This window comes from Cebus imitator, unplaced genomic scaffold (genome assembly GCF_001604975.1).
Source record: "Cebus imitator isolate Cc_AM_T3 unplaced genomic scaffold, Cebus_imitator-1.0 Scaffold533, whole genome shotgun sequence".
Taxonomy (NCBI): domain Eukaryota; kingdom Metazoa; phylum Chordata; class Mammalia; order Primates; family Cebidae; genus Cebus; species Cebus imitator.
This window is the reverse complement of record NW_016107848.1, coordinates 776653-801284: the sequence shown is the minus strand read 5'-3', so window position 1 is coordinate 801284 and position 24632 is coordinate 776653. Positions and strand designations below refer to the sequence as shown.

General features: G+C 41.4%; 1 protein-coding gene and 1 long non-coding RNA gene across 16 annotated transcripts in view; one reads left to right on the top strand and one right to left on the bottom strand.

Annotated features, from left to right (window-relative positions):
- LOC108293344 overlaps positions 1-10849 on the bottom strand; it is a 60688-nt gene extending 49839 nt beyond the window's left edge. For all 3 annotated transcript variants that reach the window (XR_005197736.1, XR_005197735.1, XR_005197737.1), the window contains exon 1: positions 10431-10849. This is a non-coding gene — a long non-coding RNA (uncharacterized LOC108293344). The remainder of the gene's footprint in view (positions 1-10430) is intronic.
- Positions 1-24632, top strand: part of NFIB (nuclear factor I B) — a 441470-nt gene that overhangs the window by 199225 nt on the left and 217613 nt on the right. For 6 of the 13 annotated variants that reach the window (XM_037733504.1, XM_037733509.1, XM_037733508.1 and 3 more), the window contains exon 2: positions 20266-20797. In XM_037733504.1, coding sequence (XP_037589432.1) covers positions 20266-20797 — 532 coding nt within the window. Of the gene's footprint in view, positions 1-13562; positions 14295-19722; positions 19868-20265; positions 20798-24632 lie in introns of those variants that run through there. The other 7 variants (XM_017514670.2, XM_017514669.2, XM_017514671.2 and 4 more) reach the window with 7 other exon arrangements.

Below are 24632 nucleotides of genomic sequence, written 5' to 3'. Positions count from 1 at the left end.
GCTGACTTATTGTCCCTAATTACATTTTTCTTTGATTTCTGTTAACACTATTTTCATTCTACAAGTCCACATCAGCTGCCTCCAAAGTGAGCAAAAAAACCATAGGTTATTTTTGGTGTTTATTTGAAGGTTTTCAAAACACCCCATGGGAGGGTTACTCTTTTCTCAACAAATTTGGAGGAAAATATTAGCACAAAGGAATAGAAGACCTTCACATCACGATGCAGAGATCCTCAAAAACCTATCTATGCTTGTATGGCAGCACCCAGCCCAAGGTTCAGATCCATGCTAAGCATGCGATGTATGTTTGTTGTAGGAATTAATTCTTCCTCTACTCCCTGGGCTGCACCTAAGATTTCTTACTGATGGAATACCAACACAAAATATAGTTATTGATCTTCTTTAAGTAACAGGCAACTTGAAATGATATCAACATGTTCTAGATATGCCAACAGGAATCTGTGACACTGGGGACCTTTGGCCACAGGATTTGAATACAGGGGACTTGACACTGACTTTTTTTTTAACGTGGCCCCCGCTGAGCAAAAGGCAGGATGGTCTTTTGCCAGGACTATACTGAAGGATCAGTATAGTCTAGCGCTTTTGTGCATCCTGTTGCCTCTCTTAATTTCTGGATTGCCAGATGCTTCTGTTTTTTGAAAATGGTTAAAAAATACCTTAGTAATTCTGTTGTTTCAGAAACCTTACATATGGCATAAAATATCCCGAAAATTTTTTGAGAAAACACTTGCTTTTTCTATGCTCAATTTAATCATTATAGCTGAAATTGATTCCAATATATCGTTTTCTTTTTAAGGGCATTTCGATGGTTAAAATTCTAAAGTTACACAGAAGTGTGAATAAGCAAGATATGAAGATTAATTGCTCATAGTTTTTTTTATAAGTCTTAAAAACATAAGTAGGCTAAGAAATGGTTGATGCTTCAAATTGAGAATTCATAACAATTGCAATAAAAATTATTTTTTGAAGCTAGAAGGCATCCTGGATTTACCACTGGTGAATCAGAGAGCAGATTTTTCACACATTGAGTCATAACTGCAGGTATTTTTTTGTAAACCACTTTAACCTGCTTTTGCAAACCTCTGGTTGGTGCACGGAATAAGTCTGAGTCTGTCTCTGTTTAGCCTGTGAAATTTAACAAGGCCATAGCCTGGGGTTGGTAAGGCTACGAGCCATACCACCATCTCAGATTTTTGATGACACCACAAACCACTTGAGATTTATTATGTTAGCAGATGTCATCAGATCTATGTGTGCACAGGTGCAGCATGTAGTTAGTGAAAGAAGGAACACTGCATGTGTATATTTATTTTTGTACCTATACACTCAATAGTTAGAAAATGACCCAGTGTGTCTGTCCTGGGCAGTGTAGAGTTTCAACTCCACTGCAAATGCCTATCTTATAATTTCTTGAAGTCTTTTCCACAGATATAATTCTTTATGATGGGCGATTATGTCTTGTAGAAAATATATCCCATCAATATCTAAAGAAGAGACATAATGAATTACAGCTTAAGACTGCTATAACGTCAATGAAAAATAAAAATTATTACCATGATTTGTTATTTACGCCTGGGTTTTCCTCTTACAGGACAATGGATACGCATTCTCCTCTCCTTAATAAAAGTAGTGCAGGAATAGCTCTCATCTATTGAAATCTAACAAATGCCAACATTTGGCACTTTATAAACGTCCTAATTTAAGCCTCCCTAAATATTTTTATATAATTAAGAAATATTTAAAACTATTGCCCGAGGCAGTAAGAAATAGGAATATTTCCAAATTTATATTTAAAAATATAATATGCATTTTTAAATTCTAAAAACAGTTATCCAATTGTTTTAAAGAATGTTTACATGTTCATATTCAAAAATACATTACATGTTTTTTAAATTCTAAAAATAATCATCCAATTGTTTTAAAAGATGGTCTATGTTTTATTTAGTATTGCATCCTAAATATGCCACTATGTTTATTATATACATTAAATTTACACAAATTCTGGCATAATAATGGACTAAATATAAAAATCTAATAAGTCAGTGTGTATTCTTTAATAATATAAAAATCCTAGAAATTAAAACACACTTTATATTTTTGAGAAATAGAAAAGTAATACAAAATAAACACCTTTGGGATAATGACTGAAAATTACTGGTTTAGATGGGGTAGAGGAATTACTTCAATTATGACATAAAGCATTGTAATAATGCAAGCCTTTTAGAAATAATTATATAGTGATTATTCTAAAAGATAAATACACACAGGTGTTGCTAGTATATTTTAAAAATTCTTAATTTGAAGAAAACATACAGTAACTGTATTACCAGTTAATAGGCTTTAGAAAAAACTAGAAAAATCTTAAGCGTTAGTGTACTTGTGAAGCTTCTGGTAAATTCTATGGAATGAATTGTGCCTGCAACTTAAGGCAGAAAAAAATTACATTTAAAATTACTGGAATCACTTCAGTTAGATGTGCCAGAGGCCTAAAATGCTTAACTAGTGTTGGACAGTGCTTATTTTTAAAAAATCAATAATTAGTTATAATTTATAAAAAAAGATAAATATAAAAAGATACTTGACCCTAATTATATTCTTAGACTTTCAACCAAGATAATTTTCATCTAAAAAGGAGTATCTATTTTAAAACACTCCTTAATTTTTTGCCTGTTTACATATTGCAAAGTATGAAAACCAGGAAATCAGGTGATGTTGTAGATTGAAAGACCATGACTATTTGTCAATTAAAAATTTTAGAAACAACAACACCTTGAGGTGACTACAAACTGGCAAGCCCAATTTCTATAAGGCATGCTTGAAAATCAGTCTCCTTATATTATAAACCTTAGATATCTAATGATGATATGTGTCCATATTTGACCGACCGAAGAATGGTGAATATAGGAATAAGTATTATTACAAGCTTCACGTCAAACAAATGACACGCAAATAAAAAAAGATAATCTATGAAAGCCAGAACATAACACACAATGTTACATTTTATGACTAAATAATATGGTTAGATAGAAATTCTCTGACAGGTGACACAAATTCTAGATTCCTCCAAGTCATCATGAGAATGGAGGAAATACTTTTCTCTCTCCTTCCCTATTCCTTTTCCCATTTTGTGTCTCAAAATATTTTCTAAACAAATCTGGATTCTCTCTACAATGTCCTTTCTCCTTTGCATGAAACGATATAGGGACGGATTGGTAATTCTACTATGGACTTCAAATAATAACAGAAGACTTTCTGTGGCACACTTACATAAAAGTTTTAGTATTTGGTAACACTGCTCATGTAAGGGTTACTTACGTGTTACTTATTCCCATAACCATCATTCTTATGTTGGTCAAGTGTTATCCTCTCACTCTAAATAAATTTATTTAGCTGCATTGAATCTTTATATTTTATATTTGTTTCCTTAGTACTAAATGTGATTTACTTGACCATGAAACTACTACTACGAAATCATAGAATGAAAACAGATCTGTTTGTTACCCACTTGAACTGAGTGGGTAGACTGAGTTATAGCTATACTAGCTGAGTGTTTAAAATAACTTGGAGCAAGATAGACATTAAAAATTAATTTTTCTTGAAAAGTTATAGCTGAGTGTGGAGATAGACACATGTGTGTATTTCCTCTCTCCCTCCCAACATTATTCCCCTTCTCCAAGTTGTATAGCTATATAGATACATACTGTGCTAATTTTTTTGGAGGGGAAATTGGGAACTGTTAAACTTACAGTTAAAAAATCGTTTTAAAGTTGGGCATTTTCTGAAGTCTAATTGGGTCAATCCCACTTTTAGTTTTGCACTTATTATCACTGAAAATAGCTATGTATAGTATTCACACACAGCCAAACATATGTATGATGTGTATATATGTACAAGGGGAAAAAACTTTTTTTTGGTAATGAAGCCAAATGTCTTTTTAAAAAAATACTGTGCGTTGTAGGAGGTATGAACCTGAACAACGTTGTTTAAGTTCTCTAGGACTTTGAGGGTAAACATAATTGGGATTAAAATACTGATGTGCTCACATTTAGTAGACAGATAAGAATAATTCATTGGGAGCTATTCTAGTCTCACTGGTAATCACATAATTGAACAGGATTTTTAGAAAATATCTGAAGCTATTGTTGTCTGTTATGCAATTACATAATTAGTCAGGATCTTTGCAATAAAATCTTTTCTAAATGTATGTGGGTTAGTACGAAGTAAATGTAGGGCTAGCGTTAAATTTTTACTTTTAATAGTTGTATAACAACTTAAAACTGTTAAACATTATTTTCCCACGTAACCACAGATACTTAACAGGAAAATAATTGTATTACTCAAAAACTAAGCAAAAACAAAAAATCCCCCTACATATATTTAACTTTCCAAAATGCTGATGAAAACTGCTTTATGAACATTAACTCATACCCAATGTCTTCTAGAGTGTTTACTTCTGGGAACTCCGGGGTTGTATATTTCTTTAGTGTTGGCTTCACTCACTTCTAAATTACTGATCTATTTTTTTATATTCACGTGGCAACCTATCAATAGCAGTCAAAGGGCGCTCCTTCTGGTCTTTTTGCTTTAATGATAACGCTGCGCCCCCAGAACACTTCGGTACTCCTCTTTACCGGGAAACAAACGTGGCCTGGCGAAGTTGAAGCCAATAACGTGGCTGGAAGTGAGGAAGTAACAGCAATTCCTTGATCTTTATCATTATTGTTGTTTTAGAGTCTTTGCCCGGTGTTTTCCGCCGGGTTCCCGCTCCAGAAGGCCCGCGAGGGGCCCCTCGCCCGCGGCGCGCCGCAGACACACAGTCGGGAAGCACAAAGGCACGGGGAACCTGGGCAGCCTCCGAGACTGGCACAACCTCGCCGCTCTTCGGCTCCACGCGGCCGCACGAAGACCCGACCCCCGCCGCCACCCACGCATCCACCCAAGCTCGCTAGGGGCGCCGCGCGGCGCAGGCCGCCACACCCACTCGGGCCAGCTCCCGCCTCCCCGGCCCCAGACGCCCTGATGAATATGCATCGCGGCGCGCCCGCCCCCGGCTCCTCCTTTCGGTTTCCTTCCCGCCGCCAGGCGGAAGCGAAGAGCCGCGCTTCCCGCGCGCCGAGGCCGGCCGCGGTTGGGTGGGGCGGAGCGGGCCGCGGGCTGGAGAAAGAGAAAGCCAGGGAGGCGACTGCAGGCGGAGCGCGGGCCGGGCGCAGAAGGGTGCGCTGCTGGGTGGCGGTTCCGGGGCAGCCCTGCCGCGGGCCAGGCCAATCCGAGGGCGGGGAAGGGGCGAGCGCGCGACCCCGGGGCCGTGCCGGCTGCATCTGACCGGCACAGCCTCCACTCCTGGAGCAGCCCCGCTAAAACAACAATAAAACCCACCAAACACACACACACACGCACACGCGCGCGCGCGCACACACACACACCATCCTGGACGGCGTTCAAGTCGACCACGAGAAACAGCCTTCTGCAAGGGAGAGGAAAGAAAGCTGGAAATCCAGACAGACTGAAGGGCTGCCTGCTTTTAGACTTGACTTTGACCGCCTTTTCTTCTCGGGCCAAGAATTGTGGCAGTGCAGAAATTACAATTAAAATATATAAGACTACTCCGGATTGCTTTTTTTTTTTTTAACTAAACACAAAAAGCGACACCAAAGCCACCCCTGAGAAAATCCACAAATCTGTACCTGAGACACGTCAAGTCAGCGGCCCAGGGTTCTGTTACAGACTCAAGATCTCTTTTAGTTAATGCAATACAGTGCGATGGTATGTGGCTTTGAAATGATGGGTTTTGTTTGCTGCTTTTATTTGTTCCTTGCACCCCCTCCTACCCCTGGCACAGTTTTTCTTTTCCTGTTTGTGGATTGTAAAGTGGCTGTTTTATCCCTTTCCTAAATGTCATTTCTGCTTTACACGTTGAACTGTAGTGTTGCATATGAAGAACTAATGCAAATATGTACGTATTATTATTTAGCGTTGGCAACTTTAGTACATGTGACACACTTTTATGGCGGGAATCAGTAACATTGTGAGTCCAAACGGTACAGAACGTAGCATATTTTCTTTTTTCTGCTTTAACTGCCTACTTTATCCCCCTCACCTAAGTCGTGGGAAAAAATTACTGTTCAAATGATACTTTAGTTCTACCTTGCAGGCCGTTCTCCCCTCTTGAAGCATTCTTTTCTCCATTTTAATTCACAGATATTCTCATTTGAAAATTCATTTTTAAGTGAAAGTATTATTTAACACTGATTGGTGTGTTGGAATTTCTAAAGTTTAGTCCCACCCCCCATCCTTTCATCCCTGAAGTTGTGTCCACATATTGTTAGCCTTTCTTCCACACCCCCCAACTTTTAAAAACAGATGATGGATTGCTTTCCACTCCTGTTAATACTTTTCCCCCCACCCCGCTATTTTTGCTGAAGATTTCTTTCTTCTGCCTAAGTTTGTGTGTGTCTCTGTCTCTCTCCCTTTCCCCTTGTCCTCTTTTCGCCAATAGGTCTGGGACACATTTTAATGCACAATATCCCATCCATTAAGTTGTGGTTGAATGTGAAGTGTGTGAGGACTTGGCAGCTTTCAGGTTGAAGGGGGCGGGGAAGCCAGTTTAGACTTTGACACAAGATGCTGAAGTGGCGTGATCAGAATTACTATTAGGGCTGTGAACATGGCCATCTTCTGCTCGGGTTGGAAGAACTGCCACTGAACTTGAGACAGGACAGACAAGATCTCCAAGTTCCCCCCCACCCCCCAAGCACAGTAGCTGGCAAGGAAAAGGCGCCAAAATACACAAGATTAACTCTGACTTTTCTTTGAACAGATCTCATAGCACCATCCTTGTAATTTTAACTTCCAATAGGCGGGAAAAAGTTAACTTTTGAACCCACACTTGAACAGACATTTAAATCAGCCTGAAAATGGAATAAGTCCAGAAAGTCACACACGCATGCTTATGTGGTTAGAAAAGAATGCACGTGTAAATAAGCAGGGCGGACGTGTGTATATGACTGAGGAGTTCAGGATTTAATCAAAATCAGAATTAGTGTGACTTTCCAGTGCATATACTATATGAAGAAAAGCATTGTGAAGCAAAGAAACTGACCTTTTAAGCATCCTAAGTAAAAACTGCAAAGAGTTTGTGAAACACAAAATGTTGTGGTTTCCAGTTTTGCATTTGAGGTTTGATGCTTTCATTTAATGGTATGAGACATGGAGAAAGCTCTAGTGCTGAAAAGTCCCTATTAAATCATATGTGGGCAAAGGTCAAGCACTCCAACTCACTGATACAATATACTACAGATTCCTGCCTAAGTGATGAGGAGCACAGGAAAAAGTACTTGGGCAATAAAATTATTAGAACGGTAATTATCGTCGGTGGTTGGGACTGCATTCTTGTGCACTGGGAAAACGTTTTTACTGGCCCTGATGAATTTGAAAGCCAAGTATTGTTGAAAGCTATTTTAATAGTAAATTGATTAACTGAGTGTTCCATACAATAAATTGTGACAGTTTCATTGTTTGAGATCCCAAATAAATTTTTATTCTTTAGCAGACATGGGCATCCATTTAATTTTAATATGGTCAGACTGAACAGCAGCATAATTTTGAGTAAATGTGATGTCATTAACATCTGTAACTTTGTTTTTGGACTTTTTGACATTTCACAATTTGACAATATTATTGCTTTGCAACTTATTGGCTTGTATAGTTAAAATTTCAGATACATTCAGAGATAAAGTTTGCTGAACATATATTTTGTTTAGGCCCGATTGTTTGTGTTTTCTTTGTAATTATGTAATTGTTTCTTAAATTTTAATTTGACAATTAAAATGCACAATTCTGTTATGCATTGTTTTGATTTTGAAATTCTGTTGTTATTCATTGTTATGCAGTTTTCAAAGACGAAATGAGAGAAAGAGGTGCAGAAAGTTTGAGTTGCTCTGTCAGGCACTTTTTATACTTAATACAGAATGTAAAGACTACTTAGCCATTTTGGACAAAGCTTTCTATACCTGTCTTAAAAACCCGTCTGTTTTCATATGTTACAAAGCATGTGTATATGGGTAACAGAAGCCAGTTTACATGTAGAAATAAAATGATCTTATAGTTTTACTTTATAGGTTAGCTATTTTGAAAAACAGCGATAACTGCAACTCTCTCAATATCAGCAGACAAGAGAAACTGTGTGAGAGAGTATAGGCAATCTTTGTAACACTGAGGATGAAGCAAGGCAACTATTACCTCTATTTTCAAAGTTTAAAATACATCCTGCAAAAGTTACAGGGTGACTGCTGACTTTGTAATCTGTGGAGCAAGTGTCTTCAAAGTTGGGAATCTCTGTTGATGAACTGGCCTCATCTCTGTTGTGAAGAAAAAACCGGCCAAACTTAATGGAGTAAACTGGCCGAGTTAGTGTTGAGATCAGAGCTATATTACAGATTGTAAATATGCTCGAAACGTAGACACACTTAGTGGGACACTTTTTTTTTTTTTCCACAGTGTAGTACAGGCATTTCAGCAGCGACATTATTAACGGTGTCATTTTTCTCATTTACTTTTGTCCTCAGGGGATACCAAACAGCTCCCAGAGGAGGGGAAAGAGGTCCAAGGTTATTTATTCATTTCAGTGAAAGGCAAATGGCTAGCAATGGGGGTGGGGAAACTAACCAGTTGTGAATTCTCTGGTGGGGGAAAAATTACCACCCTAATTTGACAGTCGTAGTTTAAGGGCTGGGTATGATTTTTGTTTAAGAGTAGTGGACAGTAGTAGTAGTACTCTACTACTTTAAGGGCTGGGTATGATTTTTGTTTAAATGTAGTGGACAGTAGTAGTAGTACTCAGTACTACTTTAAGAGCTGGGTATGATTTTTGTTTAAGAGTAGTGGACAGTAGTAGTAGTACTCAGTACTACTTTAAGAGCTAGGTCTGATTTTGCAATTCTCATCAAGTGCAGGCACTTTCAATACTTGTTGGTTGTTTATATATGCATTTATGAGTGGATTTTTGGTGTTCCTCCTTGTGGATATAAATTTGTGTTTTCCAGACTACACAGGCGTGATTTTTGTGGTTCATTTGGAAGAAGGAAAGATCCCTGGGCATGGTGCAGTAGATACTTGCAGTTTTGCAGGCCTGCTTTCTGGGGTCAGGAGGTCATCTGTCTCTTTTGTATTTAGTTTTTAAATATTGATATTGGCGATGCAGCCAGGGCATGTGGAATTAGTGAACCTTCTTGCAAATCACATGCAAGAGCTAAAAAGAAAAAAAAAAAGTCATCTGGTGTCTTGAAAATGACAGCTTTGTTTAGCTCCAAGAAATCTTTCATGAAACTGCCCAGGATTTGCGACTTGTCGCTGCAGTTTCTTTAGAAAGGAAAAGGTTAAAAGAAAAACAGTATTAGATACTTGAGATGTCAGGCTCCTGTCTGGACGTCTGTAGTGAAAGACTCAAATGTGGCAGCATTGCTTATTTCAAATATACAACTGGGTTTTGAAAAATCCAGTGAAGTGAAGCACTGGGAATCTATTTAGAAATCAATAAACTTTCTGTTAGTTAGAAAGAAAACTTTTTTTCCCTATAAGATAGCAAGGAATAGGTGATCTAGGGAGGAGATCTTTAGGAACACTGAAATATCAGAGTTTCCTCTTGCTGAGAGAATCAGCCAGGTTTTGGGGTAAATGAAAGTGGCCTGTCACACCAGTGCTTTTACTCCTTTCAGTGTGGGAGGGAGAGATGAAGAATTTAGGAGTGGTAAGTACCAAAGTTTAAGAAGTGTCTGGCCCATTTTGATATTATCAGAAGCTTTTCAGAGATATTTTAAAACCACTCTTAATACCATGACACAGACGTGCTGGAAAAAAGGGAAAGTGAATACAATGCATGCACTTCTCAGTTCCTCCTTCTACCTGGGATTTAAAAGATTGAGATTTTCAAACCAAAGGTGTTGGACAAGTGTTGTGCTAAGAGAAACTAGGCATCCCATGCACCGAAATCCACCAGCCCCTCATTCCAAACGACTCCCTAGAGTTCTTCCTGGGAAGGCCTGCAATGACCTTGGCACTGGCTGAACGAGAAACACTGTTTTGGGGGTGTCAGCCATTCTCCACCATGGCTGCAAGGCCTGAGAAGATAGTCAAAGCCACAGAAACTGAGCACCCCCGCAAACATTCCCTTTCAGGAAGTCTGTTGCTCACTCTTTACTCCTGCTTGGTCTTCCTTGCCCCACCATTACTCCTATCTCATTTTCCTTTTTCTGGGAAACAAATCAAACCCCAAAACTATCAAGCATCCTCCATGGTCATCAAAGTGCAACCAGCCATAAGCACCCTCAAACGTGGGAGACTTGAAAGAGATTTGAACCCCTAAGTGATGGGTCTGGGAGGCCCCCGACATCTTCACTTCTCTGGGGTCTTACCTGGGTCTGACGCTGCTTCTTCGCCCCTGGAGCTGCTGCAGCTTTTTTGGGCTCTTCTGTGTAATGCTTGTCAATTTTTCGTTTTTCTTTTTTAAGGTTGTGAAAAAGTTTTGGATGCAACCTAGTTTTGGTGGAAGAAGGAAATGGTTTCTGTTGGGAAGGGAAACTATAAAGGGAGGAGGGGTAGCGATGTCGGGAGACACTAGCCCAGGGCTCAGCACTGGGCCTCTTTTTGCCAGGGGACAACGGCTGGTTCTGGGCTCTCAGGCTGAAAGGAGCGCTCTCTGGGTGCCAGGATTTCACTGGGGGTGGTGTGGTGAGGAGGGAGGGAAGAAGGGAGGGAGGGAGAAAAGGAGAGATGGGCGCTCGATTTTTAAAGAGACCCCGAAATAATGGCTTCTATGAGAGTCCGGGCTTTCAAAGAGGTGTGTTCAAGGATATGAGTGCATTCCTGCCAAGGGGAATGTCTTTTATGGTAAATTAACTCCGGTTAAATTGAATATTTGTTCAAAGGGAAACTCCAGTAGTTAAAGCTGGTATTATCAGTAGAGCGTCCCCGCCCCCTCCCCTCAGAATCTGGTGAGGGTGAGAAAAGGGATGCAGTATAATGTGCAATACAAAGTGATGCTTTCGCGGCGGTGGTTTTTGTGTGTGTGTTTTAATCTAAGATGAGGTTGCCTAAAATTTCCGAGAGAGACGAGTATTTACTTGGATTAACCCCGAGTGTCACCTCATTTCTTTCATCCAAAAGGACTGTCAACTTTATCCCAGCTTTTCAAAAAGAAGAAATGACCCGCACAAAGGAAATTAACGTTGTCAGAACGCTGACTCGAGGATTTGCCGGGGCAGGGGCGGGGGCCGCAGGGAGGCCGCTCCCAGGGCGTGTGGCCGAAGGGGTTAACTCGCGGGGGTCCGCGCGATTTCCCCGACTTTACCTGTCTCCCCAACCCCAGCAGCCCCCTTCCCCGGCCTCCTCAACTCCCCGCCCCCCAGCGCCTTTCTTCTTTGGGCTCTGGGTTTGCGGGGGCTGCAGCTGGTAAACTTGGCAAGCTCGCCTCATTAAGAGCGCTCTTTGAAAACTGACTGTGTTTGAGCATTTCCCTAATGAGGACAGGACGGGGTTAAAAAGTGACCATTTCATGGTTGACTTGAACCTGCCTACTTTTCTTGATGTGTCGTTGTGAAATGCTTGATGTGGATAACTCCCACTAGGTGAAGGAAAAAGTCACTGGTTCCTCCAGGTCCGCTGGGGGAGGGAGGAGGGGAAGGTGGGCAAAAGCGGGAGGGACTGAGAGGGGCGAAAGTTGAGGGGACAAATCCAGAGCTGGGCAGCGGTGGAACGAGGACAGGCGAATCGGGGGCGAGCCTTGAAACTCCCCAGCTGTACCCGTGGAAGCGGGGCGGCCCCGCCCTGGGGATGGGCCCGGGAGGACCCGGCAGCCCTAGCCCCCGGCGCAGCCCCTCGCTAGGTAGACGCAGAGCCCCAGGCGCTCACTTTTCCTCTCTCCATTGTCTGGGCGTCCTTTGCTTCCACCTCTTCCCCACCCACCCCAAGCAGAAAACCGGATTTGGGGGGCGGTATGTGTGTGTGTGTGTGTAGAAAGGGTGCAAGGCGAACCGCCTCCCTCAAAAACCCCGGAATCAAGTTCATTCACTCGGAGCCGGCACCGGCGGCGGGGTGGGGGCGGGGCAGCGCCGCGGTGGGGAGCGGGCGCGGGCGCCGAGCGGCTCCGGGCAAGCCGCCTCTGGAGGGCTGCAGCGGCACACGCACACCGCGCGCGCGCGCGCGCCCGCCCGCGTCCCCCGCCTGCCCACCCCGCAGCCCCGGGAGCGCCGCGGCCTCGCCCCGCCTGCACCCGGGCGGGTAGGGAGACGCTTTCCGCCGGCGCCCCGGGCCCCGGGGGGTGGGGATTGGGAGCGAGCCAGAGGGGCTGCAGGAGGAGAAGAGCGGAGCCGGGCGCAGGGAGGAGGAGGAGGAGTGAGCAGGAGGCGGCGGCGGCTCGGCCCGGTCCTCCCGCTCCGAGTGAGGCCACGTGCACGGGGCACCCCAGTGGAGGGCGGCAAACCGAAGCGAAGCGCCGCGCGCCGCGACTGCCCCGGGCGCGGGCCCGCGGTGGGGAGACCCGGGAGGACCCCTCACCCCCTCCCTACCCATGAACCCGGGCTCCCGGCGAGGCCATCAGGGGCTGGGCGCCAAGTCCCTCAGGTCCTTGCCGGGGCTCCCCAACTACTTGAGCCCAAGTTCGCTCAGGCCCCCGCCTGCTCGGTCTCCCCCTCCTCCCTGCAGCCTCGGGCTCCGCGGACAGTGCCCGCCCCGGGTGCGAGTGTCGGCGCCCCAGCCCCGGCCCGGGGGCGGCCTGGGTGTGAGGGAATTTTCCACTTGTTCCTTTCTCGGGCTCAGACCGGTTCAGTGCTTCTCCCACTCGGATGTTCCTGCAGCTTAAAGAGTCCACAGCGAGCACCGAAATACCTCTTCCAGGGCGGGTTTTCGGGAGTGTTTGTGTGTGCTGGTGTGGGGAGGGCAGCGGAAAGAAGAGATATTTTGGAAAAAAAAAAAAAAAGTCATGGTTCTGTGGCACCGGTAGGATACCTTTAACAAATGAGGGAGAGGTGGGGGGAGAGAAGGAGAAGGAGGAGGAGGAGGAGGAAGGTGGGGGGCGGGGGGTGTGGAGAGGCTGGTGCAAAAGGAATGCGCGTTTGCAGGAGGAGGAGTAAAGCGATGATTGTGTAATTAAATAATAAAACAATCCTTAAGTCTGATTTGGAGAGAGCTCGAGCGGGGTCCAGAGGGTGGAACCGGTGAATTTTTCAACTTCCAAGTTTTGCAACGAAAGAAAGCAAGAGAGGGAGGGAAAAAAAAAGAGCCCAGAGCAGAAAAGAGAGGAGTTTGGAGCCGAGCGGGAGAGCGGGATTTATCGTTTGGAATTTTTCAGGAGATCGTTTCGATCCCCCTGGGCTCTGGGCAGCGGCGGCAACAGCAGCCTCTACGCGCGGCCGGGTCAGACGCGGGGCGAGGCGGGCGGGCGGGCGGCCGGGCGCCGAAGACCCGGCGCGGGCGGCGGCGGCGGCGGCGGCGGCTGCTGCAGCCGGGGACCACGCGCCGCGAGCCTCTTCCGCCCGGGAGATCAGCGCTCGCGCCCCCTCCCTCACCCCGGCCTCTCCCTTCTTCCCCACCCCACCCCTGCCCTCTCCCGCGCGCGCCCAGCCACCCGCGCGCACTCGCTCACGCTGCCCCTCGCGCACACACATGGTCGGCTCGCGGCAAAGTTTCGCCTGCGATCACCACTCCGGGATCCTGCCGCAGTGCTTGGGGCTGTAACCTTGAACTTTCCCAGCGCGGTGACACATTCTCCCTACTCTCCCTCCCGCCCGCCCGCCCGCCCTCCTGCGCCCCCCTCCCCGCCTTTTTTCAAAAAGCATCTCACCACCAACCATCACCCCAAACCAACCCACACCGAACCTTCGCGCACCCCCTACCCCCCAACAACAACAACAACTGCAAAACAGAAAACAAATCCCCAAACCCAGGCGAAAAGCAGCCAACACCGGTGGCGACAGCGGCCTCGGCAAGCACGGCCAGCGCCCTCGGACTGCAGGAGGGTTAAAAGTGTAGATTGGATTTCACCCCGGGAAATCTAGCACGCGGAGTGAACTTGAATCTTTGGCTATTTAAGGAGGACTGGGTTTGTTGTGAAGTTGCGGTGATCCAGCGCAGAGCCAGGTCCTGATTGATCGCATCGCGGGCTCAGATGACTGTAAAATGAATAGATGAAATTCTTGCTTCTAGAAGATTTTCTTGGGCATCTCCGGGAAAGTGCGTTTTAAGGCGAAGTCATGATGTATTCTCCCATCTGTCTCACTCAGGTACATGTCTCCGTCGCTTTCTCGAGCTTTCTCTCTGGCCCGAAATGCCTTTGTTTTGTTTTGTTGCTGACAATTAACGGCTTGAGTTAACCTCTTGCACATCCCCGTCCCTTGGAGAAGTGGCTCGGAGTTGGAGCAGGCGTCGCGGGGCGGCGTGGGAGCCGGAGAGCGGCCCCTCGCCCACGGCCACCGCGAGCGCCCAGCCCCGTGCCCTGGGAAAGGAGAGCGGACGCTGGGCCGGGCGAGGCCGCCGGGGGTGGGCAGGGCCGGGACTCGTAAGTGCGAGGCCCCGTGCGGCCCCCCAAGTGCCCGTTGCGGTGCGGCATCCCAGCCCAAGGTGCCCGCAGCTCCCTCGCCAGCTCGAGGCGGACTCGGGTTTAGGAGGACTTTAGGGGGACTAAGCTTTTAAAAACAGCCGGTGAACTTGGACGAGGGGACTGTAGCAGGAGTCTATGTGGGCGCTGCTGGACTCCCCTGCAGGCGGTGGGCGGGCGACGAAGCAAGTCGGAGGTTGTGGTCCGGGGACCCATTCCGTTGCTTTATTTGGGGATCTGAAACCCTGGTCCACAATGACCCGCTGCACTTTGGGGTTTCCAGTGACCGCACCACAAAGGCAGTCTTTACGTTGACACGAGTTAGGCTGTCTTGGTGATTGTTAAGGAGTTTTAGAATGTTTTCATTTTGTGGAAACCTGTTCGTTTGACGATATTTGGGCGTAGCTAGCTCGTAAGGCATTTTATGGAATGCTGGAAAAGTAAGGTCATTTTTTTTTCTACTTTGAGAATTGTCCTAAGACCTTAGGAATAATGTTATGAAATAAAACACTGGCTTTATACTTTTTAAAAAAACGATTTGTATCACTTTAAGCCAGACGGTCAAATAGAAAAGTGGTGAGACCCAACAGACTTACCTGAGGGCAGTTTTCATTGCTGCCCAGGGAACTAACAGCTGACAAAGTAACTAAAATATCTTAGCCCAGAACTGTTATTTGATGCAGTATTTTCAACCTCTAAAGGTATGGGGCAGCTTACTTAAGCTTTTAGGAAGATGTGTCACCTTTGGTAATTGATAACCATTTTCTTTGACATTGACATAAAAACTAATCAGTTAAAGAAGTGTCAGCCAGTCTTGGGTGTGTTCAGATTTTTAAAATATCTAATATCATGATGATGCATTTTTATAATGAACAAATAATTAAGATTTCAATTGTGTGACTATTAGAAGTCATTGTGATTCAAAAGGACTGAGGCATTCATAAATTGTGAATGAAGATGAAAACAATGATAAGGCTTATTCAGTGATTGGATACAGTCCTGTAGCTTTTTGGCTGACACATTTTTTATTGTTTATATTTTGTTTGGCATCCGAGTATGATTAACTTAGATATGGCTATTTTCAGCAAGTAAACATGCACTTTAATTTAACAAAACTGTAAAAATGAGTTGCTGAGCTATTTGTATTTTAAAAGCCATGAATGATAATAGCCAATAACTATGATGAAACTGTGTCAGGTATAACGAATTGTCTTTAGTTGTAAAGTTACCATTAACGTGACCCATCAACCGGGTATATTTTTCTCTCTTTCTGATAAGTTATGTTCACTTGATATTATTTTTACACCGTGAACAAATAAAACAAGTCAAAGCAAGATTTTCACTTACAGAATATAGCATCACTTATTCTCACCTGTAAAAGACTGAATAATTGTGCATTTCTCTGTATTTCTATTTCTAGCATCAGCTTTTCAGAAACATTGCTAGCAATTACACTGCATTTTTAGTTTTCTCCAAATATGTATTGAAAAGTCACTAGTTTTATCTTAATTTGTGTAAGTTAAAAATAATATTGCAGCACTGAGACATATGGAATGTTGGGAGCATATACAGCATAATCATTCAGCTATCACATTAGTATTCAAAGATACATACTTACCAACAATAACTTGTGATGACTAATATTTTCTACTATTTTAATAATACAAATCTAGGCTTATGTATAAAAACAAGGCCCATACCAGGGAAGGAATTTTAGCTTAAGAATTCTCACTTCACAAAGCTCCATGTGACTTTGCAGGTAATGTAGGTGTTATAAAAGTGAGGCCGCATTAATAGTGTTACTTTTGTATCAGATCAATAGTTTTGTATCACAAGAGCCTAGTAGCTGTAGCAAAACATGTTTCAGGACATGTAAATTGCAAAATAGAGTATCATTCTTCATTTATTATAACCTTTAAAAGTATCTCAATTATTGCAATAAGGCATCTAGGTTTTAGGGAAAAAAAATCTTTATTTAAAAGGACCTACCATTAAATGTTATATTTAGTAAAATGATATGCTACAGAATCAGCATATCAATAATCAATATTTCTATACCAGTATAAATCAGATATAAAAGAAAAATTAAGACCTATCACATATGGTTTAATATTTGTTAAAAATAATGTAAACTATTAATAATGTAACTTTCAATTGGCATGATGGCATTACATATATTTTTCTTTCATTGCTTTTAAGTTCTTTAGGTACATTTTTTTGCATGGTTTATTGTTACATAGCAATGCTCCAAGAACACTTAGTATTTACTCTCCTACCTCTATATGGGTCTGATTATCCATCCCTTTCATGGAAGCGGAAGAAAAATAAATATGCTTAGTGGAATTAACACCCTTTACTTTTATATCTGAAATTTGTAACTTGGTTATTTACTTTGTCAATTTAGGTCAATTAAAGGAAGTTTTAAAAGAGAGTTCAACACCAATACATTTTAATAAAAATTCTGAAAGAGCAAAGTTGTATATTACCTTTGTATACAGCTGTTTGATTTTAAATCTTTTATATGTTTTGCTTTTTTAAAAAATTTTTTTGTAGTTGCTTAATGTTATTGTAATAATCCGCTACTAGTTAGGATATTTAGAAACCTTAATTGCCTTTTTAAAAACTTTTTTTTATCAGGGCAGTTACCATGTTCCATATTCATGTCTAATAATCTTTAAGAATATAGTGCTACTCATCATTAGGAAACAGTCACACTTGGGAGATGACATTTAGGCATGTTAATACAGAAATGTATGTGACTTAGAGCAAACCTCAACTTAAAGTCATTTTTGGAAGACATGTCCCCTTGTCAAATAAGTGCTTCACCTGAAAGGAATTCACATGATAGTGAAAGCCTGAACGATATCAATAAGGCAAATTGGCAGCCTGAGAAAGTTTGCTACTTCTATTTATCAATTAAAAAAAAGATGTTTTAAAACAATATTTGGCAGCATTGACAGCAATCTCAAAAGAATGTTTAAAAACTATGTTTTGTGTGCATTTGCTAAGAATTTTCAAATTCAACCTTCAAATTTGGATTTGGTTGTTTAAAATAACTCATTAAAATTTTGAACTTTCTTGCATGATAGATTATGTTTATAGTCAAATATTGAAACTCAAAAAATTTAATCAAAATTGTGTTTTATGTCTTTATAAGAAAATGGAATGTCACTGAACATAGTACTTAAGGACGTTAAGTACTTATGTGTTACCACAGGGCTTAATATTTGTAAAATTATATTGCATTTTAAAAAGCATGGCAAGGGTAAAGTGAGTGAGACAAAGCCCACCCACTCTACCTCATGTGCTCTTTACATTCTCAAAGTTTTAGTTTATGAGTGTGTATATATGTGTTTTTTAGTCATATCAATAAATCATAGTAATAGATTATAGGAAGTGAGTTACCAAAGCACATTTAAGTCCACATTTCCTTGAGCAGACTTTCCTTTTGCATATATTCCTAAAGGGGATAAACAAAGTTTTTGTAGTTACAGTGAAAGCTAAAAGCATGGCATCAGAAAGTGTATGGAGATAGGGAGGTCTTATCATGGGATGTGGTTGCTGTGAGCAGGGCTGCCTTCCCACACAAAGAACAGATTGTGGTTTAACTCTTTCCATGGCCTAGTTTAATGTGCTCGCATAGTAACCAAATTGTTCAAACCTCTGCTGGAAACTACTGATCGGTTTAATGATTTCCTCTATGGCATTTGGTTATGCCTCATGCTGTGATGTAATCATCTGCATTCTGTATTCTTATAAAATTTTGATTCATACTTATTCTGGTGTAGGAACATTTACAGCAATGTTAGAACACTTGATAACTACATTATTGACTGGATGGGACATGTACTTCCATAGCTGAAGTGCATGTTGCAGTGTGTAGCATTAAAACTTTGAATTTCTTCTTAAAACTGCATTCATATCTATATTGGATTTTTTTGACACCTTCTTTGTTAAAGAATCATTAGTTGTACTTTCATCATATTTACCTAATGGAATTAGTCAGTCTACTGGCTAAATAGAATTTATTCCATGTAGTTCAGGGTGATTAACATGGGTATGTAAATTCTAACTTGGGATACAATCAGAGAGAGTTATTTTGTAGCTGTGCTGAACAATATAGTCAATATGATCAGAAAAGTGGTGGTGGAAGTTCTCATTTGCTTCAAGCTTGGCTTATTGCATACATACGGTGTACATGCACAAGACATTAAGCTCTTTCTCTTTGAACAGTAATAGGCCTAAGCTTATAAGACAGGTTTTACCTAAATCAGGAAGTAGTGAAACTGACTGCACTGGGAAGTAACTTGAAATATCTGTAAGTAAAGGTTATCTGCCATTCCTCACTGCTCCCCTCGATTAAAAAAAGGCTGGATGAAACAGGCAGGAAAAATGCAGAAGCCTACAGGGAAACTACTTAATTCAAAAGACGGGTACTATATAATCTATGTACCTGCAAATTCACAAGCACATGTGTATATGCACCCACAGTTCTGTCTGAGAATTCATCTACGTGGCAAATGAATTGTATAGAATCCACAAAAGCAGTAACTGATCAGCAGCGCACTCCTGGTGTCATCCTACCACGGCATGCAGAGACACAAAGAAAATAAAGTTGGTGCAAAGTTGCCATTTTTCATTGTTCACATCAGATTGATTTTTAAGGGGTTTAGAATAATTGACATACTCATGTGATCGGTTAACAAATTAACGGACTCTGTAGGGCTTCATATTCTATACTGGAAGCTGCTGGAAGAACATTTATGTAATTTTTGTTTTCAAGTTTGAGAACTATTAAAAGACGCAAGAGTGTGTGTGAGAGTGCAAGTGTGTGTGTGTGTGTGTGTGTGTGTGTGTTGGGAGCTGGTGTTGGTAGTGTGAGGAGAGAATGCACTGCTTAAAGTATGGAAACCTTCTGTTCGGGACACTGATACGACGAGCTGTGTCCTTTGCCCACTTTCCCTTACTGTATACCGGTTTCTCTAGTTACCACTCTTGGAATGGTGCTGTTTCAGTGTTGGAATGTTGGACGTTTGATAAGAAAATGGATCAAGTTTAATGGCGCATGCTCTTTGTGCCACCAGCAGCCTCTTGCTGAGAGCATGCTCCAAAAGCGGGAACTGTGTGGCATTACACTGAGCATCTATATGCTTTGTGTTTCTGTGCCACAGAGAAGAGAAATGAACTGTGGCATCGCTCCTGCCTTCTGAACAGCTCTGCTTCGATTAAAAAAAATCTCACTGTGTTCTTTGTAAAATGGTACTGCATAGTGTTAGTTGTTGAATCAAATATTGAAATATTATATTAGGTGCCAAGCACCTTAGTTAGTTGCATATATTTTAAAGAATGTAGAATGCATGGCGTTGGGGTGGGAACAAGGGGGATGGGGCCAGAGTATAAATACAAAATATAAATCTTATTTTCTTTATAGGAGGGAGAATTGACCTGTGAATTTTGGTGGAAAGGGGACAGCTGGGCATACTTTACTTTCTTCTTGTCCTGTTATTTTGATAATTTTAAATAAGAAAGGAATGTGATTTTCATGCATAACTTTTTGTACTGAATTGGAAACGGATTGTGTTCTTATTTTTTGAGCTTTTAAAATTAAACTGACTATGCACATCTTTCCCTCACCCCTCCCCACCCGTCTTCCACAGGATGAATTTCACCCATTCATCGAGGCACTTCTTCCACACGTCCGTGCAATTGCCTATACTTGGTTCAACCTGCAGGCTCGAAAACGCAAGTACTTTAAAAAGCATGAGAAGCGAATGTCAAAGGATGAAGAAAGAGCAGTCAAAGATGAGCTTCTCAGTGAAAAGCCTGAAATCAAACAGAAGTGGGCATCCAGGCTCCTGGCCAAACTGCGCAAAGATATCCGCCAGGAGTATCGAGAGGACTTTGTGCTCACCGTGACTGGCAAGAAGCACCCGTGCTGTGTCTTATCCAATCCCGACCAGAAGGGTAAGATTAGGAGAATCGACTGCCTGCGACAGGCAGACAAAGTCTGGCGTCTGGATCTAGTCATGGTGATCCTGTTCAAAGGCATCCCCTTGGAAAGTACCGATGGAGAGCGGCTCATGAAATCCCCACATTGCACAAACCCAGCACTTTGTGTCCAGCCACATCATATCACAGTATCAGTTAAGGAGCTTGATTTGTTTTTGGCATACTACGTGCAGGAGCAAGGTAGGAACAGATTGTTCTTTTTTCTAGCACGGCAAACATTGCCCACAAATCGCCGTAGACAGAGTACCTGGCTTGGGTTAGATGGTCCTCAAGGCCCGTAGATATCCTCCACCCTCTCTGGGTACAGTGGGGTGTCCACTTTCACTCACATGCCCACTGCCATGTGCGAACCATGTAAATAGACGCGGAGCTTTCATACCTGGATAGGCGTGGATATTTAAGACCACAAAGAGATGCGTTTTCAAGTATCTTTAAAATGATATTCTTTTTCAAAGACATAGGGTAGTCTAACAAATAAAGTTAATTACACTTCACTTTCCTTCATAGTCTACATTTTTGCACCTAGTCTTGTAATCTTTTCCTGATTTGAAAATGTAACTTTATTTATGAATAGTCAAACCATCCTAAATAATTTTTGTATTAACCTTTTTAATTAATGAGGTAGAGGGACTTTGTTTTTTGAATTTAGTGTATTGCACTGAAAACAGAACTAACATTTACTATTGCAAAATGCTTAAAATAGATAGTATCAAAAGGCATATCTTACGTAGACCTAGATTTACTTAATTTTCATATTTCTATCAACACCTACTTTTGATTGTGCAGTATTCACTGTAGATTAAATGGAATTGAGTTATTTAAACTATTTATAATATTTTCCCAGAGTTACTTGGGAACGCTTACTAATGTTAGTTTACTTGTGTGTAAATTCATAAAACTTACCGAGGAGGAAAGTTGTAGCACTCCTTACAGAAGAAAAACAGAAAGCAGACTGGTTACACTGGTTTAAAATAAATCTCAAAAAGAATGCAGAAACCGCATACCATACCTATTATTTAAAATACCCAATAAGGAGAGTGGTATAGATGTTGCCTAAATAATTAATTTAAAAAGACGATGTTATTACTGAATACTTGAATTAATGAAATATGTTTATTATTTTTATTTGTCTTAATATATTTTCCTTAAGTAGGTGAGAATGTATTTTCTTCAAATAAGTGCATCAAGATATAGATGTCCTTGCATTAGCAACAGTCCATAGTAACAAACATTTTACAAAGCAGCATACCAAAAGTAGACTGAAGTTTGAGCTGTCACAGATGGTGGGCATTTCCAAACTTGGCCTGGTGGGGGGAAAAATGGCCTGCAGATAGCCAGGTTACAGACGGTTATCTGATGTTTGTTATATAAATGTGGGACTTAATAAATTGCTATGACTTTATTATCGTTCAAAAAAAATCAAAATTACTTTTTTGACTCTAAAATCTAGGTACTCATTATGTGCTTTTGTCTTGATTTTCTTGGCATAGTTTTAGCGATATGCTTAAGTGTCATTTTAGGATTTTTAGTCTGATTGTAAATAATGGTGTTGGATATTGCACATTTAGCAATACTGCATTTTCCTGAAAAAATGCAACATTGCAGTTCATATTTCCATGCATTTAAGAATTACAGTCAAAATAATGATGGTTTGGGGAAAATAATATTTTTGTCCCATGTGTCCTTAAATAAAACTCATTAACACATGACACTTAATTTGATTGACAGCTGTCTAGTAGGCGACACTTTAAGGTGGGCTGTATATATGTGTTGAATTGACTATAAATGTGTTATAACTGTGTTGTGAAAGTCAAGGAAGTAAAGTTTCAAAAAGTGGGTCATGTAACTTTTTAGTGCAGAGAGAGAAGATTTGCAACCACTTCCTTACTGCTCATTTTTTAAGTTGCTTGAAGACTAGGTTTTGAGGTGCACCTGCCCACATGCACATTTACTCCTGGGGCAGGCAGCCAACTCTTAGTTTTCATGAACTGACAATAAAGATTTGTAAAGATAGATTGAAAGAAGGAAAAAAAAATACATAAATGTCTTCCATGTTGCACCACCGGTCATGATAATCATAAAGTTTTAAGCAACTCTTAGAGACCACGTTTTGGATAAAACACTGATTTTGTGGTTGTTGGTTCAACGATCTGTGTTCTGAGAACTTTTCATTATTTTATTTTGTTCATCTAACTTGTATCCTCTGCTACCTGCCAGTGCATCGTCTTCTCTTATCATCTGTTGGTTCTTCTTTTGAAAAACTCTCGTCAGGATGCTTTTGTGTCTTTCCTTTTTCAAAATTTATATATATATATTTGTCAAGTGTAGGTTAATTACATTGTTTTGTAGTGCAATTGATTGAAGAAGGTGGATTTTAAAAGATAATTCTCTAGGCAGAGGGCTGCAGCTTGAGAGTCATGACTTTTTATTTCTCTTCTAAGTACATGATAACCCACTTAAGTGTGTTTTATAAATCAGGTAAAGAAGTATAAAGGAAAACATGAAAGAAAAATCAGAAAAGAGAAATGTAACGTCTGTAACAGAAAGAGCAACAAAATTACATTTCCCCCTTTTTCTCTCTCCCCACTTCTAACTGACTGGGAGAAAAACATGAGAAAGAACAGAGAATGCCAAAGATGGTTGCCACTGGCACCAGGATTGGCATCAGACCCTCTTTGTTTAGCTCAGGACGTCTGTGATTTGTTAGTTGGCATCCGCATTGCAGTGTGGAGTGATGTTACAATATATTGACAATTTCCAGATCTAGAAATGTCAATAGTCCTTTTGGTTATTTATACAAGATCACATACTGCATCTCTTCTGGAAGATGAAATAAAGACCAACATATAGTAAAGTTTCATTGTTGACCAACTTCCTATGCATTTCTTTTTACCTCTTTCTCTTTTGGTTCAACCAACACTTTTTTTCTTTCTTCGTGCCCAGCAGCCTCATCTTTCTGAAATGTGGAAAGAGTTACTAGAGCTTTGACACAAGCTGTAGTGCTACATCTGCATCTGATATGGTTTGGGGAAAAATTTATGCTTTTTGAAATCATTTTTAATATATAGTTCATTAGACTTTTGCATTACACGGCCATAAGGCAGGATTTTCTTTAAAGCTAAATCTCTTTGTTATTCGGCTTCTATGCATATAGTCTGGTTGACCGCAATTCAGTCCATTTTGCTAGTTCCTTATATTAGAAAAGGGTGATGTTCAATATAGTTGTTTATAAAATTAAATGTTCCCCTGCATTTCACCTAAAATGTACACATCATTTGGGAGTAACTGCGTTTAAATCCATAAAAATCATTTGATGTTATTGATTCAGAGGGCTGCGCTTCGGCTGTTTCGTTGCTACAAGAACCGCCATTTTGTTTGTGAAGTGCCAGGCGAGGGGGAAAAAAAAGGCAGACACTGTGTTTGATGCCAATAATGGTTGCCAGTGGCACCGAGGTTGGCATCAGACCCTCTTTGTCTAGTTGCTGAATGCCTTTGATTCGTTGGTTGGCATCCGCATTGCAGTGGGCACACTGGAAAGTTTTTGACAATCCCTGAATGAAAGCTGCTTGCTTGTTTGCTGCAGCAAACCTTAGCTAATATAAAACTCTTCCTTTTTTTGGGTTTTGCCTAAAAAAATTGTGACAGATTAAAGAAAAAATAGCTTTAAATGATATCCATTTTCCCAAAGATATTAAAGATGTCCAATGATTCTTGGGCAGGTGGTACCTATTCCCCATATTGTCTTTGTTATTTGCATTGATGAAAGCAAAGCAAAATAAAACCAAACAAAAACCAGACAAACCTTGCACAGCACACCTTCCTTGGATGTAAGTGTCCTATAGGATGCAGGGTGTACTACGACAAGTGTGTGGAAGACAAACCTAACATAGTGATGTGTAACGCATTCATTATGACTGACTGTTGCTCTCAGTCACATCACTGCTTATTTCTTATGCAATTTCTAGTTCCTTCACTTTCCACTCTTGCAAATTTTATAGTAACATTTGAGAGGCCC